At 41.5% G+C, this 16939-nt stretch overlaps 1 protein-coding gene across 1 annotated transcript; it reads left to right on the forward strand.

Annotated features, from left to right (window-relative positions):
• The first annotated feature begins 14042 nt into the window (after positions 1 to 14042).
• On the forward strand, positions 14043 to 16152 carry neto1 (neuropilin (NRP) and tolloid (TLL)-like 1). Its single transcript, XM_037084101.1, has 5 exons — positions 14043 to 14230; positions 14463 to 14528; positions 15462 to 15596; positions 15691 to 15939; positions 16148 to 16152. Exons 1-5 carry the CDS (start codon positions 14203 to 14205, stop codon positions 16150 to 16152), a joined length of 483 nt encoding a protein of 160 aa, XP_036939996.1. The 5' UTR covers positions 14043 to 14202.
• Positions 16153 to 16939: the final 787 nt, after the last annotated feature.

A 16939-nucleotide genomic window follows, 5' to 3' on the forward strand; every position in this document is an offset into this window, starting at 1 on the left:
ACTATGAAGGAACACATTAACTAGGCACCTTTGATGACAGCTTTGGACACTCTCTTGGCATTCTCTCAATCAGCTTCATGACTAGTCACCTGGAATGGTTTTCCAACAGTCTTTAAGGAGTTCCCAGATACACTTATCCTCTGCAGCGGATTAAAACTGTAGTGGAATAGGGCCATTCACTGTACAGAACTGTGCACCAACCCTCCCATTGCACAACACAACTGATGTTCTAAAACACATTAAGAAGGCAAGAATTCCACAAATTAACTCTACTTATACCATGGTCTGGGGAACACTCGATTCTGATTGGCTGCAGGGTGTCCATCAACCCCTGATATATGGACACCTACTAAGTAGTTCCAGTCTAATTGTCTGTTTACCGCTCTAAATCAATGCGCTAGCTGGCATATCAAATCTGAATATGTTATTTCCAACACTGAGTGCAGTCCGTCAGTCCTTCAGTGCCTTATCCTCTGAACACCACAGGGTGGCGCCTGTAACACACAAGCTGCAGAAAGTACACTTCCCCTCCAAAGCGAATAATCTCACATCCCGTTCGCTGTTCAACTCTCTACTTCAGGCTGCGGCCACAGTAACATTACACACGGCCGATCATTTGTTCGTGAAAATCTTGATATTGATTTGGGGATAATGACATGACTGGTTAAATAGCTGGTCTTGTTAGCCAGCATACTGTCAAATTATATCTACTGTTTGTCAATTGTACACAATGTTATTGACTTTGAATCTTGCTAGCATAGCGTTAGCCTTCTGGCTCATCGCTGAGCAGACTAGAATATCTCCCGTTGCTAAGTCATAGAGTAATGATTGTTCCAGGTAGTAGTCAAACCCTCAGGCATTACCAGGGAAACTAAATTACGGCTTATGAAAAACTTTATATTTTGATTGTGAACCGCACGAAAATATAAATAAATGGTCTTAATTTATTTTCTTTGGCAAGTAACCATGGTGTAAGTGGGATAATGCCCTTCAAGGTGTCCATAATCAGGAGTTAAATCTGATTGTGAGAATGCCAGAAGTGTGTAAAGTTGTAATCAAAGCAAAAGATGGCTACTTTAATGAATGTAAAATATAAATCATTGGAACTACTGACTGCCGTTACATCACTAATGAGTCAGCTGACAGGATTGTGATTCAGTGGAGGCATGTGGGGATGTGGAGGTATGTATGTATATGTAGATATGTGGGTACATTATGTGTAATGTGTTTATATACATATAGACATAGGAGGTGAAATGAGATGCACACAGCTGATTTTAAATTGTTTATTGATTTATTTGGATGATTTTGGGGGGTTTATATTTGTTGTATTTATATTTGATAGGGAATTTTATTTAAATATGTGTTTATTTATTGTATGTTTAGGTGGGTGAGTAGAATGAAATGGTACGTGTCAATTAGTGAAAGGGAGTGCTGGGGTATTTAACTGGGTCATTTGGAGCGGGATCAGGTTGTATCATTCACAAAAGCAGAACTGAATCGGGCTCAAAAGAAAACCAAGATGTCATCACCAGGAAAAGATCAGATATGTTACGTTATGTTAAGTCATCTTTGTGACTCATCTAAAGAGCTATATAATAAAGTTTGGGGGAAGCTAAAATTACCACAAATTTGGAAAGAAGCTGTTGTAATTCTGATACATAAGCCAAGAAAATATTGTAAAAACCCAGGGAGTTATAGGCCTATTGCTTTAATATCTAATATATGCAAAATAATGGAAAGAAGAGACTAACATATTACGTAGAAAACAAAGGTTATATATCAAAATGTGATATATAGTGGATTCAGAAGAGGTAGAAATACCACTGACCCTGCTCTATGTATAGAACATGAAGTAAGGAAAGCACAGATTAATAAGGAAAGTGTAGTAGCCATCTTTTTTTGATATAGAGAAGGCTTATGATATGATGTGGAAAGAGGGATTATTAATTAAACTAAGTAAATTAGGCATTAAAGGCCATATGTATAGATGGATCAAGGTTCTTCTTATTGGGAAGATTGTGATGATCCCTCCATCCAGGCACCAGGTGTCCCTGTTTCTTTTGGGTTGTGTTTTGCAGGTGCTGAATGGAGGGTCATCAGCTGCATGAGTAACACCTGGGCCAATGTGCTCTGCCTATGAAGACCTTCCTCATTCTGCGGATGGTCTCTTTGGGGGACTGATCCCTGCTCACTGGCAGGCCTGATGGCAGCACGTTTTCCTTGTTCCGCTTGATCTGCGCATATATTGTAACACACCCATACATGCTTTCATTAATGATACTGATCCTTACACGTTTTCCTTGGTTGATGTATGCTTGTGGGACCAATAAATACCACTTGCTAGTAGCCAGCTCGTGTTTGTCTCCCTACTTTGGTACAGCCTTGGAGTTGGGTTGTGACAAGATCTATTCAAGTTAAAACAGGGGAGTGTTGTTCAGGGAAATTTGTTATTGAAAATACAACGTCTCAAGGGAGTACATGAGTCCTTTGTTATTTTCAATAATGATAAATGATGTTTAGAAGACGGGATGGGATTTTCTCTTTTTGCAGATGATGGGGCAATTTGGAAGAGGGGTAGGAATTTGGAATTTATTGTGAAGAAACTCCAAGAGACTATTATTACAATAGAAGAATGGTCATTTAAGTGGGGATTTAAATGTTCAGTAGATAAAACAAAGACAATGTTCAGTTAAATTATGATTTCCAGGATCTTTTACAAAGAAGTTCAGGGGAGAAGTGTTATCCCTTTTTGTTTCAGTATCTTAGGAGAACAAATTTGATAGAGAGAATTGTTTATTATTATTATTTATTTATTTATAATTATTAATTTTAATTAAATATTGTTTAAATTACTAATAGAACATATAAAGTCCCGATCCACACTTTATACCAGTAGGTGGCAGTAATGCACCAAAAAGTTGTTTGTCAACTGCTATGCATGATAAACACGACCTGCAGAACATAAAATAAAGAAAATGCCGTGGGCTGAACACGTCTGTCTGGATCTCCTCATTTGGTCGCTTCGGCCGCTCAGTAGTGATGGTGAGATGAAGCTTCATGAAGCATTGAAGCTTTCCATCCTATTGGTTCACTCATGGGCCTAAGCTTCAAGGTGCTTCATTTGCTCTACTCTGCCATAGAGTGGACAATAAATGTAAAACAGGCAGAGTGATTATAATGACACCATGGCTTTGGTGCGTGAAGCTTTGAACTGAATAGTCCTTAAATGATAATGCCAATGGTCAAATAATACAGTCATTAATATAGATTTCACCTTTCACAGGGCATAGATGAAGCAGGACTACAGAGAAACACCTCGGCAAGCTTGTACAAGTTTGGATGAACTTGTTATTGTCTTTCCAAATATTCAAGGGGGTTCTCCAGTCTCTCAGTGTTTGATTCACCAAGATACTTTTGGATCTCCACTGTTGGATCCGCAGTGACATTTGAGGTCCTTGTCTGCATGACTATGTCATCCAATGCCACAGTTTGCTACAAACACGCTGTGAGTGACGAAATAGGCCTACAACAACACAGTTAGAATGTATCAATTACCTTGAGTCACAGGCTGAGAAGCTTCTGATGTGTGCGGTTGTGATGATGAGGAGGAGGAGGAGGAGGATGACGCACTGTTTCTGATCACAGCTGCACTTTCAACAGTGAGCCTCTTTTCTGCATCTGCAGGTATACTGGGGCTAAAGAAGCCTATCTTTTAAAATCTCGGGTCAAGCATGATGCTCATTGATTGCAATGTGTACAGCTTCTCCTTTAATTGCCTCCTCAGACCCTCAGCCACTGCTGTGCCCTCAGGAGTTTGGCCAGTTCACATGTCGTCGTCCTCCTCCTCCAGTGCGTGGTGTAGCATCGCTAACAGGGGAATGACTTTTGATCCCGACACCCTCTCCTCTGACAGCTCCACTGTGATATTGTTGAAGGGGGACAGCACTTTCAGAGACTCGGCTATTATGTCGTACTGTTCTGTTGTGAGAGGGACAATGTCCATACGTAGACCTGTCAAAACTCATTGGAGACATGTTGGAGCAAATGACATGTGCTGTTCCAGCGTAGTTCCACCCCTTGAAGGACTTTAGAGATGGCTGGCCCATTTGCTCCTGCACCTGTATCAGACTCTCCTATAAAATTAGCCAACAAAAAGTGATTAATTCAAGTGTCACTGCAGCAGCAACTTAAACGAAACAGTCTAATTTAGAATATTGCAATGAAATAAAGGAACTCACCTTTGCAGTGGTGCTGCTCTTGAAATAGCCCACTATTATTCTTGCTTTTGCCTGGATGTCAGAGAATAGAGTTTTGTCCAAGAGCTTTTTTTTAATCAGTAGATTTATTGTGTGTGCCACACAAATTGTGTGACGCAAACAGAGCTCCTTGACACAAGCACCCATATTTGCTGCACCGTCAGTCACAAGGCAAGTGACTTAGTGAGTGATTCCCCACTCTGACAAAAGTGTTGCTTTCACCAAATTCTCAGCAGTATGGGCCTCAGGGAAATGCAGCACCCCTGAAACAACAGATTGCAAAGAGGTGCTTGCACCTACGAAATGGCATGTGACAGGCAGAAGTGCATCAGTATTGACTGAGGTCCACATATCTGAAAGCAAGCTAACTGCAGGTGCCTTGGACACAAGGACTCTGGCTTTCTCTTTGGACTCCTTGTATCTGTCCTCCACCATAGCTTTCAAAGCCTAAAGAAAAGAGGAGAACATTCTTAGAATGGCAAATATTAGGAAATGGGAAAAAATGTGTCATGTGCTCAGTTACGCACCTGCCTTGTGGAGAGAACGAAGACAGGGTTCAAAGCTCTCACAAGCTTTCTGAATGCTTTGTCCTCCACAATGGTGAAGGGCTGGGGATCCTCAATAACCATACTGACCAAGGCCTCATCCACATCAGTCTTCTCTCCTTTTGGCAAAAATGCAGTATTCAGTTACAGATGTCATTAGTCACATTTAAAATATAAATTAATGTTGTAATTTTATGTCCGATGCTGTCTTATTATTGCATACTAAAATGGCTTACCTGAGCGTTCTCATGCAGGGGCCTACAAGGCTTCAGCATAGGTGAGGTGTTGTTGTTGTATCCAAGTTCTTTGGAACACAACCAACACTTCACCTTTTAAAACACCAGAAATTTGAAGAATGAAAATAGAACAAGGGATACGTTGTGTTGTAACATTTATATTACACTAGGAATTAATATGTGCATACCTTTTTATGAGAGATCAGCTCAAAAGGTTCCCAGCCAGGGGAAAAGCTCCTCTTTCTTGCTGGTTCCACCGGAAAGTCGAATGCCCCTCGAATACATGTCAAACAAAATCCACAACCGACGTAAGTCGCGAAAAACTGCGAAAAATTTCCTATAAGGAATGAATGGGACGGGGTCAAAAACATAGCAAATCTGCAACGTTTTTCAAACATCTCCTGCTCTGGCATACATTCACCTAGAAACACCATTCAAACTTTAAAACGTAGGCACAGGTCCCGTCTATTTAAGTTGTATTTGAATAATATTTCGATGTATAGTTTTTGAACTCTGACCCCTTAACGATGATGAGTGATTTTGGGAAAATTCAGGGTTTTCAATGAGTGTGTATGGTGGAATGTTCGTGCAGCAGAGTGCAGGAGACCAATTGACAGACTGAGAGAGACTCAAAAAAAAACCTCCGAAATTTTGTCTTTCCGTGACGATCCCGGCCACAAATTACGCTCAAAAACAGTGATATTTTCCAAAGTTGTAGCCACACTTGTCTTCTCTCTCACAATGTGTCTGCTTTTTCGGTCGCATTTACGGTTTTTGAATTATCTGCCTCTGACCGACCAGAGGAGCTCTCACTAGCTCCATTCACTCCAATGTTAATCGGGAAGAGGATTTTTGAAACTGCACCCTTATTCATCTCACTCGCGTTACCACATTTCTGACACAAGGACCACGAAACTTGATGAGTTTGTTCTTTAAGGCCTTTCTGGCACCTTTTTGGTGCTATCATGTATGGTTGTGAATATATAGCACTAGATTGACGTCCTAGATTTGAGGCTGAAAGGGCCGAGAAATCAGCTATCCCAGTTCGTTACCGGGGGGTCGACAATGATCACCGTGGCAACCGAGATCAGCTGGGCCAACAGAGAGAGTCTGTCTCTCTCTCTCTATCTGTCTGTCTGTCTCTCTCTGTCTGTCTGCCTCTCTCTCTCTCTCTCTATCTCTCTCTCTGTTTATTTTACAATCCACTGTACATTGAGAGCCATTTTTTCTGTCGCTATCTCGTCCCACACTGCTGAGTGCACACAAACAAACAATACATCAAAACGTGCAGCACGATCTGACTCGGTATGCTATCATTCAGATATCCAAAATATAAATTTTTCTCGTCGTAAGACGCGAAAAACTGCCAAAAAATTTCCCATAAGGAATGAATGCAAAAACAGTGACATTTTCCAGAGTTGTAGCCACACTTGTCTTCTTTGTCCCAATGTGTCTACTTTATCGGTAAGATTTACAAATTTTCAATCATCGGCCTCTAACCAACAAGAGTAGGTCTCAACTGTCCCATTAACTCCACTGTAAATCAGGAAGAGGATTTGCGAAACTGCACCCTTCTCTAACTTACTCCTGTTGCCACATTTCTCGAAGTGGGACCACAAAACTTGATGAGTGTGTTCTTTAAGGCCTTTCCTGCTTGATGGTGAAGAAATGTTGCTGATACCATGTTTGCTTTTTCGTCACGGGGCAAAGTGCACAGCCCACTCTCGCGATTCCCCCATGGGGAATTGTCTAGTTAGTGAGCTGTGCTCGCCAGCCCACTATGGACACCCTATAGCTCTGCTATAGAGGTGTCCATAGTGGGCTGTGTGAAGCGGAGCTCTCACTGGCTCCATTCACTCCAATGTTAAAAACATGTTAAACCACAGCACAGAGGGTTGCAACAAATTCAAACTACTATGCAGCCTTTCACATTCAACCTAAAGATCTGAAATGCTATGATGGAGCCTAAAATGGACTCTTGCTGCTCATCCAACTCTTCATTTGCTATTTTATCAGAATAAGGTGCCCGATTTCAGATAAGTGACTGTACACTACGCGCCTAGTGTCTACATTACGCCGTGACTTATCTCGCTTCAACTTTCATCATTACAGACATACTATACGTCGTTAGAAAGGGTAGAATCTCCGCAAATCATTCATCCAGTTGATTGTGCAGAAATCATGAGGTCTTTTTCACTGACCAGACACTGGGAATATTCCCTCCAATTCAATTATTCTGTTTATGTATAATTATTTTCCTGATGTTTTTGTGTAATATGTAATATCATATATCTGTGTTTATTTGTTTCCTATGTAAATAGCACCCTATTGAATTGCATTTATATATTTTTTTCATTATATGTGGTAACATTTGTGCATTGCATTGTGTTTTGTAGGTCACAGTCTGAAGACAGTGATGTGGATTGGGAGCCTGAAAGTGAGGCAGTCAGACGCCCAACCCCCTCTCCTGCTGAAAGCAGTCATAGGAGGTGCCAACAATCCTCTTCTGCATCCACCAGTGCTACCTCCCCCACTGCGTACATACAGTATTAGTACATTGAAAGATAATGAAATCCTTTTTTGAAATTCAGTTTAGCACAGTCTGTCATTTTTGTATAACAGTTACTATTCGGTAATGTCTTGTCGCATGACAGTATCTCAATATGGCCACCAAGAAGTGTGTGGAAACCCCTCCAACCACCCATCAAATGAATGTGTGAAAAAATTACGTTTTGAATCATGGAGGAAGGCTTTATAGTCACCAAAATGCTTCAGTAATGTGTCACAGAAGTGAGTAAAAGCATTTGGCACAATTTTGCCATTTGGAGACGTTTTGGAGAGGTTCGGGGACGCCAGTGATACCACAAACTAAAAACTCCATAACTCTCATAAGGTTAGGCCTAGAAGTCTAAAATTTCATCCAGGTGTAGTTGACAAGATGTTAGAAGGTATGTGGTATATTGACATATGCCTTATATAAAGCACATCCTAGTTATTGTTATTCAAATATGACCTATTTTGTTTTAAAGCCAAACTGAACTGATGTCATTTAGGTTGTGTGTATGGTACATGCTAGGTAAGCACATTTTCAGAAACTAGAGGTTCTCAGCTTTCAAATGAAGTATCATACATTACCCAAAACAGGTGGGTGTCAAGGGCTTAACGAGCCCGTGGGCCTGGTCGGGTTTGTTGGGTCGACCGACCCGTTGATAACTCTACGCTAACGTTCCCTACATCACCTCACAGACCCTGTATTATTCTAACGTTACCACCTGCTTACTGGTTGTACTACACTGTCCCTGTCAGTCAGCCTGCATCTCTGGCTGCTTGAATTTGAAAACTTGTTCCGGCACAAAACCGAGCACTGCAATACCTCTCAGGACTACATGGGTGTGCACAGGCAGTACTAAAAGCCTAATACACAATCACTGAGCAGTTGTGTGGTCTATGGACTAGAAGCAAATCTGCACCACATGAGGGAAACAAATGAAAAAGGCATGTGGTGGAAATTTCTGTCAATAAAAGAGTAAAGTCAGATCTGTCTTTTCTGTAACTTTAATCCAACCATCTGCAGATGGACTCACCACCCAGTCAAATTCATGAGCCGAGTGAATGAGCCCAGAGTAAAGGAATGTTCACAATTTATACACAGATATCAACAAGGTCAGGGGAAGAGACAAGCACTCTCGGCGCCAGCAGTGATTAAGCTACACGCATACGTACATACGACTATCCCAATCAGACAGGCTTCTCATCCACACAAGACATAAAGTTAAAACTTCATGACGCATGACCTGGGACTCTGTGCAAAGCATAAAATTATCAGACAAAACATGAGACAAGAAGGCGACTTTCTATCTGAGTTTTGGCTGGTTCATTACTCTATTACAATCATATAGGGCAGAGGTTAGGTGTTCATACATTTGCATAAGATATTAGATAAATGTTTTTAAGAAATCATATTCAACAAAATAGTTCAAAATTCATCAACCCATAATGAAAAGGAATTTTCCCATCACAGGCAAATGAAACATTACCTGCAGATAAGTTGTGACCTGCAATTATGAGGCTCTCCAATGTGCAGTCATTTTGAGAGACTGGTCACCTTCAGAGTTTAAGGTGCAGCTAATGTTTTTCATGTAGTTGAATCGTTTGTCACTACTGAATGCATGTACTCTGTCAGTATGTCATTGACACTTGATGATGAAGTCTATTCCAACTCAATTAATTTACAAGTCAGAGGGGGGGTCACTCACTGTCTTCGTCCACAGCGAAGAGCAGCAACTGTTAGTAAGACAGGTCATCTTTGAAGGATCAAATAACAGATGCTATATACGTGTAAATAGGTGTTTACGCAGTATGTAGGTCATTATAGCAACACATCTTTCTATAAATCTGGCTAGGACCAAGATCTCCTCCTAAATGGGGCACTATGTAGTATTGTAGAAGAAATTCAAACTCAGAATTTTAATATTTACATTATTATTGTTATTATTATTATTATTATTATTATTATTATTATTATTATTATTATTATTAATAATAATAATAATAATAATAGAAACCAGCAAATATTAAATTTCTCCATAACTGAATAAACAAGCTGATCTCAGAGGAAATATGGGTCCCCACCTGTTTGAAGCTAGAAAAGTGGCAGGGTCCGCCACATATAAACAAGGTGATACAGTTAAAAATGATGTTGCCCCTCAAGTCAAATTGTTTATACAGTTCAGTCACGGAAATTAATAAAGTTGGTTTATTTGGATTGCTTAGGCATAGAAATAAAATAAAATATAAATCAGTTACAGAAGATTCAGGGTTCATAAAGGGATATTCCGGTGTAAGTTTAATCCATGGTCTTACACACTGTGACACCAAGTAGGACCCCCCCCCCCCCGAGATATAAAGTTTGCGGACCGCTAGCTTATGTAATATTTTAGCATCCTCAGAAACGACTGCACAACAACAATACACTGCAGTAAATGGGTCCAAGTATAAATCGCCATCAAAAAGCCACTAATGATGCTCAGAACAGCACCAAACTTCAGCAACATTAGAAACAGGGTCCCAGCACATATTTCAAGGCATCAAACATTTGATATCGTTGCCGGCTTTGTCAGGAAAGATAAACAAATCACACCTCTCCAGCTGCAGGCTCGTTGTGGGGAAGCCCTGTGAATCAATTACCGAGTGCAGTAGAGTTCCGCAGCTCAGTGAATACCATTACTGCAGGACTTTACTGCACTCGGTAATCGACTCACAGGGCTTCTCCACAACAAGGAGGCTTCTGGGTTGGTGAGTTTTGTTTATCTTTTCCGACAAAGCCGGCAAAGATATCAAATGTTTGATGCCTCGAAATATGTGCACATACCCTGTATGAGCACATCCCTGCTTCTAAGCTGTCAACCGATCACCACCTGGTGGTGAGTCAGATCCGCTGGCAGGGGAGGAAGCTGGACAGACCCGGCAGGCCCAAACGTATTGTGAGGGTCTGCTGGGAACATCTGGCAGAACCCTCTGTCAAAGAGGTCTTCAACTCCCACCTCCGGGAGAGCTTGGACCTGATCCCGAGGGAGGCTGGGGACATTGAGTCCGAATGGACCATGTTCGCCACTTCTATTGTTGACGCGACTGTCCGGAGCTGTGGCCGTAAGGTCTCCGGTGCCTGTCGTGGCGGAAATCCCCGAACCCGGTGGTGGACTCCAGAAGTAAGGGATGCTGTCAAGCTGAAGAAGGAGTCGTATCGAGCCTGGCTGGCACGGGGGACTCCTGAAGCAGCTGACGGGTACCGGCAGGCCAGGCGAGCGGCAGCACGGGCAGTCACGGAAGCAAAAACTCGGGTCTGGGAAAAGTTCGGAGAGGCCATGGAGGAGGACTATCGGTCGGCCTCGAGGAAATTTGAGCAAACCATCCAGCACCTCAGGAGGGGGAAGCAGTCCTCCACCAACACTGTTTACAGTGGAAGTGGGGAGCTGTTGACCTCGACTGCGGACACTGTCGGGCAGTGGAAGGAATACTTCGAGGATCTCCTCAATCCCACTGACATGTCTTCCATAGAGGAAGCAGAGGCTGAGGACTCAGAGGTTGACTCACTCATCACCCAAGCCAAAGTCACTGCAGTAGTCAGGAAGCTCCTCAGTGGCAAAGCACTGGGGGTGGATGAGATCTGCCCTGGGTACCTCAAGTCTCTGGATGTTGTAGGGCTGTCTTGGTTGACACGTCTCTGCAACATTACGTGGCAGTCGGGGACAGTGCCTCTGGACTGGCAGACCGGGGTGGTGGTCCCACTATTTAAAAAGGGGGTGTGTTCCAACTATCGGGGGATCACACTCCTCAGCCTCCCTGGGAAAGTCTTTTCCAGGGTACTGGAGAGGAGAATTCGGCCGATAGTCAAACCTCGGATCCAGGAGGAACAATGCGGTTTTCGTCCGGGCCGCGGAACACTGGACCAGCTCCATACCCTCCGTAGGGTGCTTGAGGGTTCATGGGAGTTTGCCCAACCAGTCAACATGTGTTTTGTGGACTTGGAGAAAGCATTCGACCATGTCCCTCGTGGCATTCTGTGAGAAGTGCTCTGGGAGTACGGGGTCGGAGGCCCTCTGTTAAGGGCCGTACGGTCCCTGTACCGGAGCAGGAGCTTGGTTCGCATTGCCGGCAGTAAGTCAGACCTGTTCCCGGTGCATGTTGGACACCGGCAGGGCTGCCCTTTGTCACTGGTTCTGTTCATTATTTTTATGGACAGAATTTCTAGGCGCAGCCACAGGCCGGAGGGGATCTGGTTTGGGAGCCACAGGATTTCATCTCTGCTTTTCACGGATGATGTGGTCTTGTTGGCTCCTTCGAGCCGGGACCTCCAGCATATCCTGGGACAGTTTGCAGCCGAGTGTGAAGCGGCTGGGATGAGAATCAGCACCTCCAAATCCGAAGCCATGGTTCAGGAAGACCCGGGACTATGTCACCCAGCTGGCCTGGGAACGCCTTGGGATCCTCCCAGAAGAGCTCGAGGAAGTGTCCCTGCTCAGACATCTGCCCCCGCGACCCGGCCCTGGATAAGCGGAAGAAGATGGATGGATGGATCCTGTTTCTAATGTTGCTGAAGTTTGGTGCTGTTCTGAGCATTATTTGTGGCTTTTTGATGGTAATTTATACTATACCCATTTGCTGCAGTGTATTGTTGTTGTGCAGTCGTTTTGGAGGATGCTAAAACTACACACACACACACACACACACACACACACACATATATATATATATATACATATATAACTATATATATATATATATATATATATATATATATTTTTTTTTTTTTTTTTTTTTTTTCCAAATAAGTACATTAAATAGTGTTCTGACATTTTAGTCATTTGCAGCTGTGATAATGGTGCTTATTGTGTTAGTCCCTGGAGAGTGAATAGGCATTAATTCATTGAATGATTCATGCACACACACACTCACTCACACACACACAAACACACACACACACAAGGCAGTACTCAGTTGCCTTGGCCCACTTTAAACGGACGTTTTGGAGGATGCTAAAACTATGTAAGCTTGCGGTCCACAAACGTTATCTCTCTAGGGGGGTCCTACTTGGTGTCATGGTGTGTTAGAATATGGATTAAATTTACACCAGAATATCCCTTTAACTATTTGGGTTTTTTTTGTTTGTTTGTTTGTTTGTTTTTTGGTTTGTTTAATTATCGTCTCAATGCATTGTAAAAAAACAAAAAAACAAAAAACAAAATAAAAAAAAACAACAACAACAAAAAAAAAGCCAGTGGAACATAAAATGAGACTCATCCAAGATCGCACAATACAAATATACACTGGATGTGTAGTAATTGTGTTTGACTGTTGTTTATATTACACTGCAAATAATTCCTGAAAAAAAAGGTAAATCAGAAAGAGAAAATGTGACAGAAATCTCTGTAGACCAAGGATAATTGTGTGCTTGATCCCACTTAAAGATTTCTTTGGCCTTCCTTTCCTCTGACTGAACAAGCCAGTTCCACAGCCAAACTTAAAGTGGTCTACAAGACAAGGGGTGCAACTTGGTTCAAAGTGTAGCAAAGCATCATGGTTGACGTCTTATCGAAGATTTGGATTTTTGGATTTTTAGCAGGTTTTCCAAATTGTTCTAACCCCAAGTCTCTCTAATACCAGCTTATATCGTCATCATGTTTTAATACACATAATAAAATACGATGTCCTGCATGCAGAGCGTTAAGAAACATATGGATTTGCCTCTTGGATTTATTTGTTTCGTCTTTCACATCATTCCCTGCTGCTTGATTTTTGTTTGGATGTGGAGCATTTGTAAAATAATCTTTTCAACACTGAGCGGAGTCAGCTGCATGTAACAATATGTTGACCTGTGTTTGTCTTTCTTTCCCCCTGCTTAATCCATCCCCAGGAATGAAGAGATAAACCAGGGGCTGATTCAGATTTGACGTCTGTGTCACAACAGTTTTTAGCTGAGGATGCGGTTTACATATAGTAATCAGTGACTAGTATTTGCTTATATTGGTTCACATGTAGGTTGTCAAACATTTTGCTCGGAGTTAGAGGACGGGGAGCATATATATATATATATATATATATATATATATATATATATATATATATATATATATATATATATATATATATATTATTTTCAAATAAGTACATTAAATAGTGTTCTGACATTTTAGTAATTTGCAGCTGGGATAATTATTGTGTTAGTGCCTGGAGAGTGAATAGGCATTAATTCACTGAATGATTCACGCACGCACGCACACACTCACTCACACACACACACACACACACACACACACACACACACACACACACACACACACACACACACACACACACACAGGGCAGTACTCAGTTGCCTTGGCCCACTTTAAACGGCCAAGGCTTTGTCAATGAGTGTACATCTTCTGAGAGGATTAATGCAGCCTAAAGGTGGAGCAAAAAACTGTGAAGGTTTGTGACGAACGGGAGTGTAATCCTTTGAGCTCTCAGGGAGACGGAGAGACAGGGATGGAAACATCAAAGTCTTTGCTCTCTGATTTTTGAGAGGAACTGATGTACATTTTTCCCCAGTAGTGGGACATGTAGTCAGGACTGTTTAATGGAAATATCTGAGCCAGAGCTACCCATCCTCAGGGAACAGAAATGGTGCACAAACTTCTGCTGCCCATTGGTGAGTCTACAGCTGTAAACATGTTTCATAATGTTGCCTGTCTGTAGATGTGGTAATGGCATGCTTACAGGGTGATTCTCCCATCTGGTATATTCTAACAATATCTTTTGTTGTATTGTTTTTTCTTCTTTTACCAGTCTATGATTTCAAAAGTTTGTATTTTCAAAGTTTATTCACATTTAAAAAAAAAAAAAAAAGACATCACAGTCTTGGATCTTTTCTCCTCACTCAGCTTTAGCAGCAAACCTCATCCCACCTGGAATGTCAGGGGCCTCGGCTACCAAAACAAAAACTCAAGGTATCATTATCACTTCATGAGTCGCTGTTCAGTCTTCAGTTGCCATTCTCTGTGTGTATTCTGTCATAGCCCATCAATAGAGTACCACACTAAAAAGTGATGTAGATAACTCATCGTGTGTGTCGGTATGACTGTGTTGCAGTGCTTACCTTCAAAACTGAAATAACAGAGCAGTGGTTCAGACTAGAGTTGAAACACCTATTGATGTATGATCAGCTGTCAGTTCATGAGCATTTGTCTTAATAATCAAACAACTGGATCATTTATTAAGCAAAATGCCATAACACTGTTAATTGAATATGCCTTCATTGTGGATTTTCAACTATATAATATTAAAAATGATTAAAAAAAAATATAGAACTTTTGATTGCCATTATTTTCTGACATTTCATAGACTAAATGACAACTGAACATAGTGAAAATACTCTAAAACTGTAACTATAATAAGCAGTGTGATAGTAGTGCGTCATCTAATCCAATGAACGATCCAGTGATATGTCAAATTAGGTCAAACCCTAAACTAATCCTCTAATTTAAGTATTATATTTTCACTGATCCATAAAATGTGATAGATCAGTGTGTTAACTGATAACAGGAAGGATGTCACTAGATAATAAACTCTCACCTGTCCTGTTTTTCTACTAATGTGACAAAATGTGTGCACTCTCCAACAATTAAAAATGGGAAACGGAAATGCAGTTAGCTTTGTGATGCTCAGAGGCACAGCAACTGGATGAAAACAAAGCTATTCAAACTGGACCCCTCTGAATTCAAAGATGGTGTTTGAGAGGGATGAATTTATTCCCCTCTCACCGTACAGTAATGATTCTACACTTTAAATGACAATATGAGAATTTTGATGGGAAGAAATGACAGTTACAAACAGCTGTACGATCACCATCTGTTCATCTGTCTGCACACTTGTGTTTCCAGTGCAGAACAACTCAGGTGTGACACCAGCTGGCGAGTGTGGGACCTGGGTAAAGGAATCTGATGGAGGGTACTTCACCTCACCCAACTACCCTGAGAAATACCCTCCCGAGAGGGAGTGTGTCTACATTATAGAAGGTGAGGCTTCCATCCTTCTGTCTTTAGCTTCTCACTCAGTTTTCACTTCTTCTGTTTCTCTCTCACCACGTCTTGACCTCTTTCCCTCCTCCAGCCTCTCCCAGACAGTGCATCGACTTATTCTTCGATGACAAGTACTCAATAGAGCCATCCTGGGAGTGCAAGTTCGACCACATCGAGGTCCGCGACGGGCCCTTTGGTTTCTCGCCTCTCATCGGTCGCTACTGTGGGCAGGAAAGCCCTGCATATGTCCGCTCCAGTGGGAGGTACCTGTACATCAAGTTTGTGGCTGATGGTGAACTGGAGGCCATTGGTTTCTCTGCCCGGTATAACTTCACGCAAGGTCAGCAATCACGAACGAAGAGGGTCACATTTCTGAACATGGCATTGTTTGTTTAAGTGGATCAAATGATTTACCATAAATAAACCCTTGTCATAGCTGAAGCAAGTGTACTAAAAAGCAAGACACATTTTGTTTTACTGTCACATAATCTACTTTACTTAAGTGTCAATCTGACCAGTATTTTTCAAAATCATCATCTATAATCCAGGTTAAGAGTTCTCATTTGACAAACTTTACATCAAGATTCCATTAGTAAGGATCCTAATACTCACACTGGCCTGCCATTTAATTTTCACACAAATAATCTACATATTTTAGCATTGAAGGACAGTGAATATATAATGATAATTCACATCATTGCGTTGCCTTTGTTGCCCTCTGCACCCTCACCATTAGTTGCCAGTCATAAGTCACTATAGTCCATGAGCCAGACCACCAATCGCAATAGAAAGGGTGGGCAAATTATTGTTGCTATTTTATTATTCCTATACATGTCCAGATTATTAATTGGTATGACAACCTTTGCAGAAGCGTAGCTTAACAATATCTATCATGCATTCACTATTTTGACCATAAAAATGCCATACACCAATAGTGGCCATTCTCCGATGTTGCACATTTCATAATTTGTGTGCCACTACTGATGATTTAGATCACCTTTGCAGTTGCAGAAAGGCCCTGCAGATAATATTTGTTTGCACCATTCGTTGGCGTGCATAAGCGAGCGAGGGGAAAAATTGGCTTTAATGCTGCTGTTAACAGGAAGTAGCAGAGGACTTTTGTGAATCACATATACAGGTAACATTTTTAATGGTTTATATACACATCCAAGGTTAAGGCTAAGATACAGTGAGTAAAGATGACATTAACATAGCTCTGCTGCTGACTTAACAAAATAATATAACCGACATCAAAAATCAACATTTGTTATTTTTTCAAATCAACTCAGGGGGCAAACAGACTGGTTATAAGCAGAACCAAGTCAATGTTGGCAAACTAT

This window comes from Acanthopagrus latus, chromosome 21, assembly GCF_904848185.1.
Source record: "Acanthopagrus latus isolate v.2019 chromosome 21, fAcaLat1.1, whole genome shotgun sequence".
Lineage (NCBI taxonomy): Eukaryota > Metazoa > Chordata > Actinopteri > Spariformes > Sparidae > Acanthopagrus > Acanthopagrus latus.

Coding starts and splice junctions, on each gene's coding strand:
- neto1 (XM_037084101.1), top strand. CDS start 14,203: ATGGTGCACAAACTTCTGCTGCCCATTG. Junction 14,529..15,461: donor TACCAAAACAAAAACTCAAG/GTATCATTATCA, acceptor TTGTGTTTCCAG/TGCAGAACAACTCAGGTGTG. Junction 15,597..15,690: donor GTGTGTCTACATTATAGAAG/GTGAGGCTTCCA, acceptor TCCCTCCTCCAG/CCTCTCCCAGACAGTGCATC.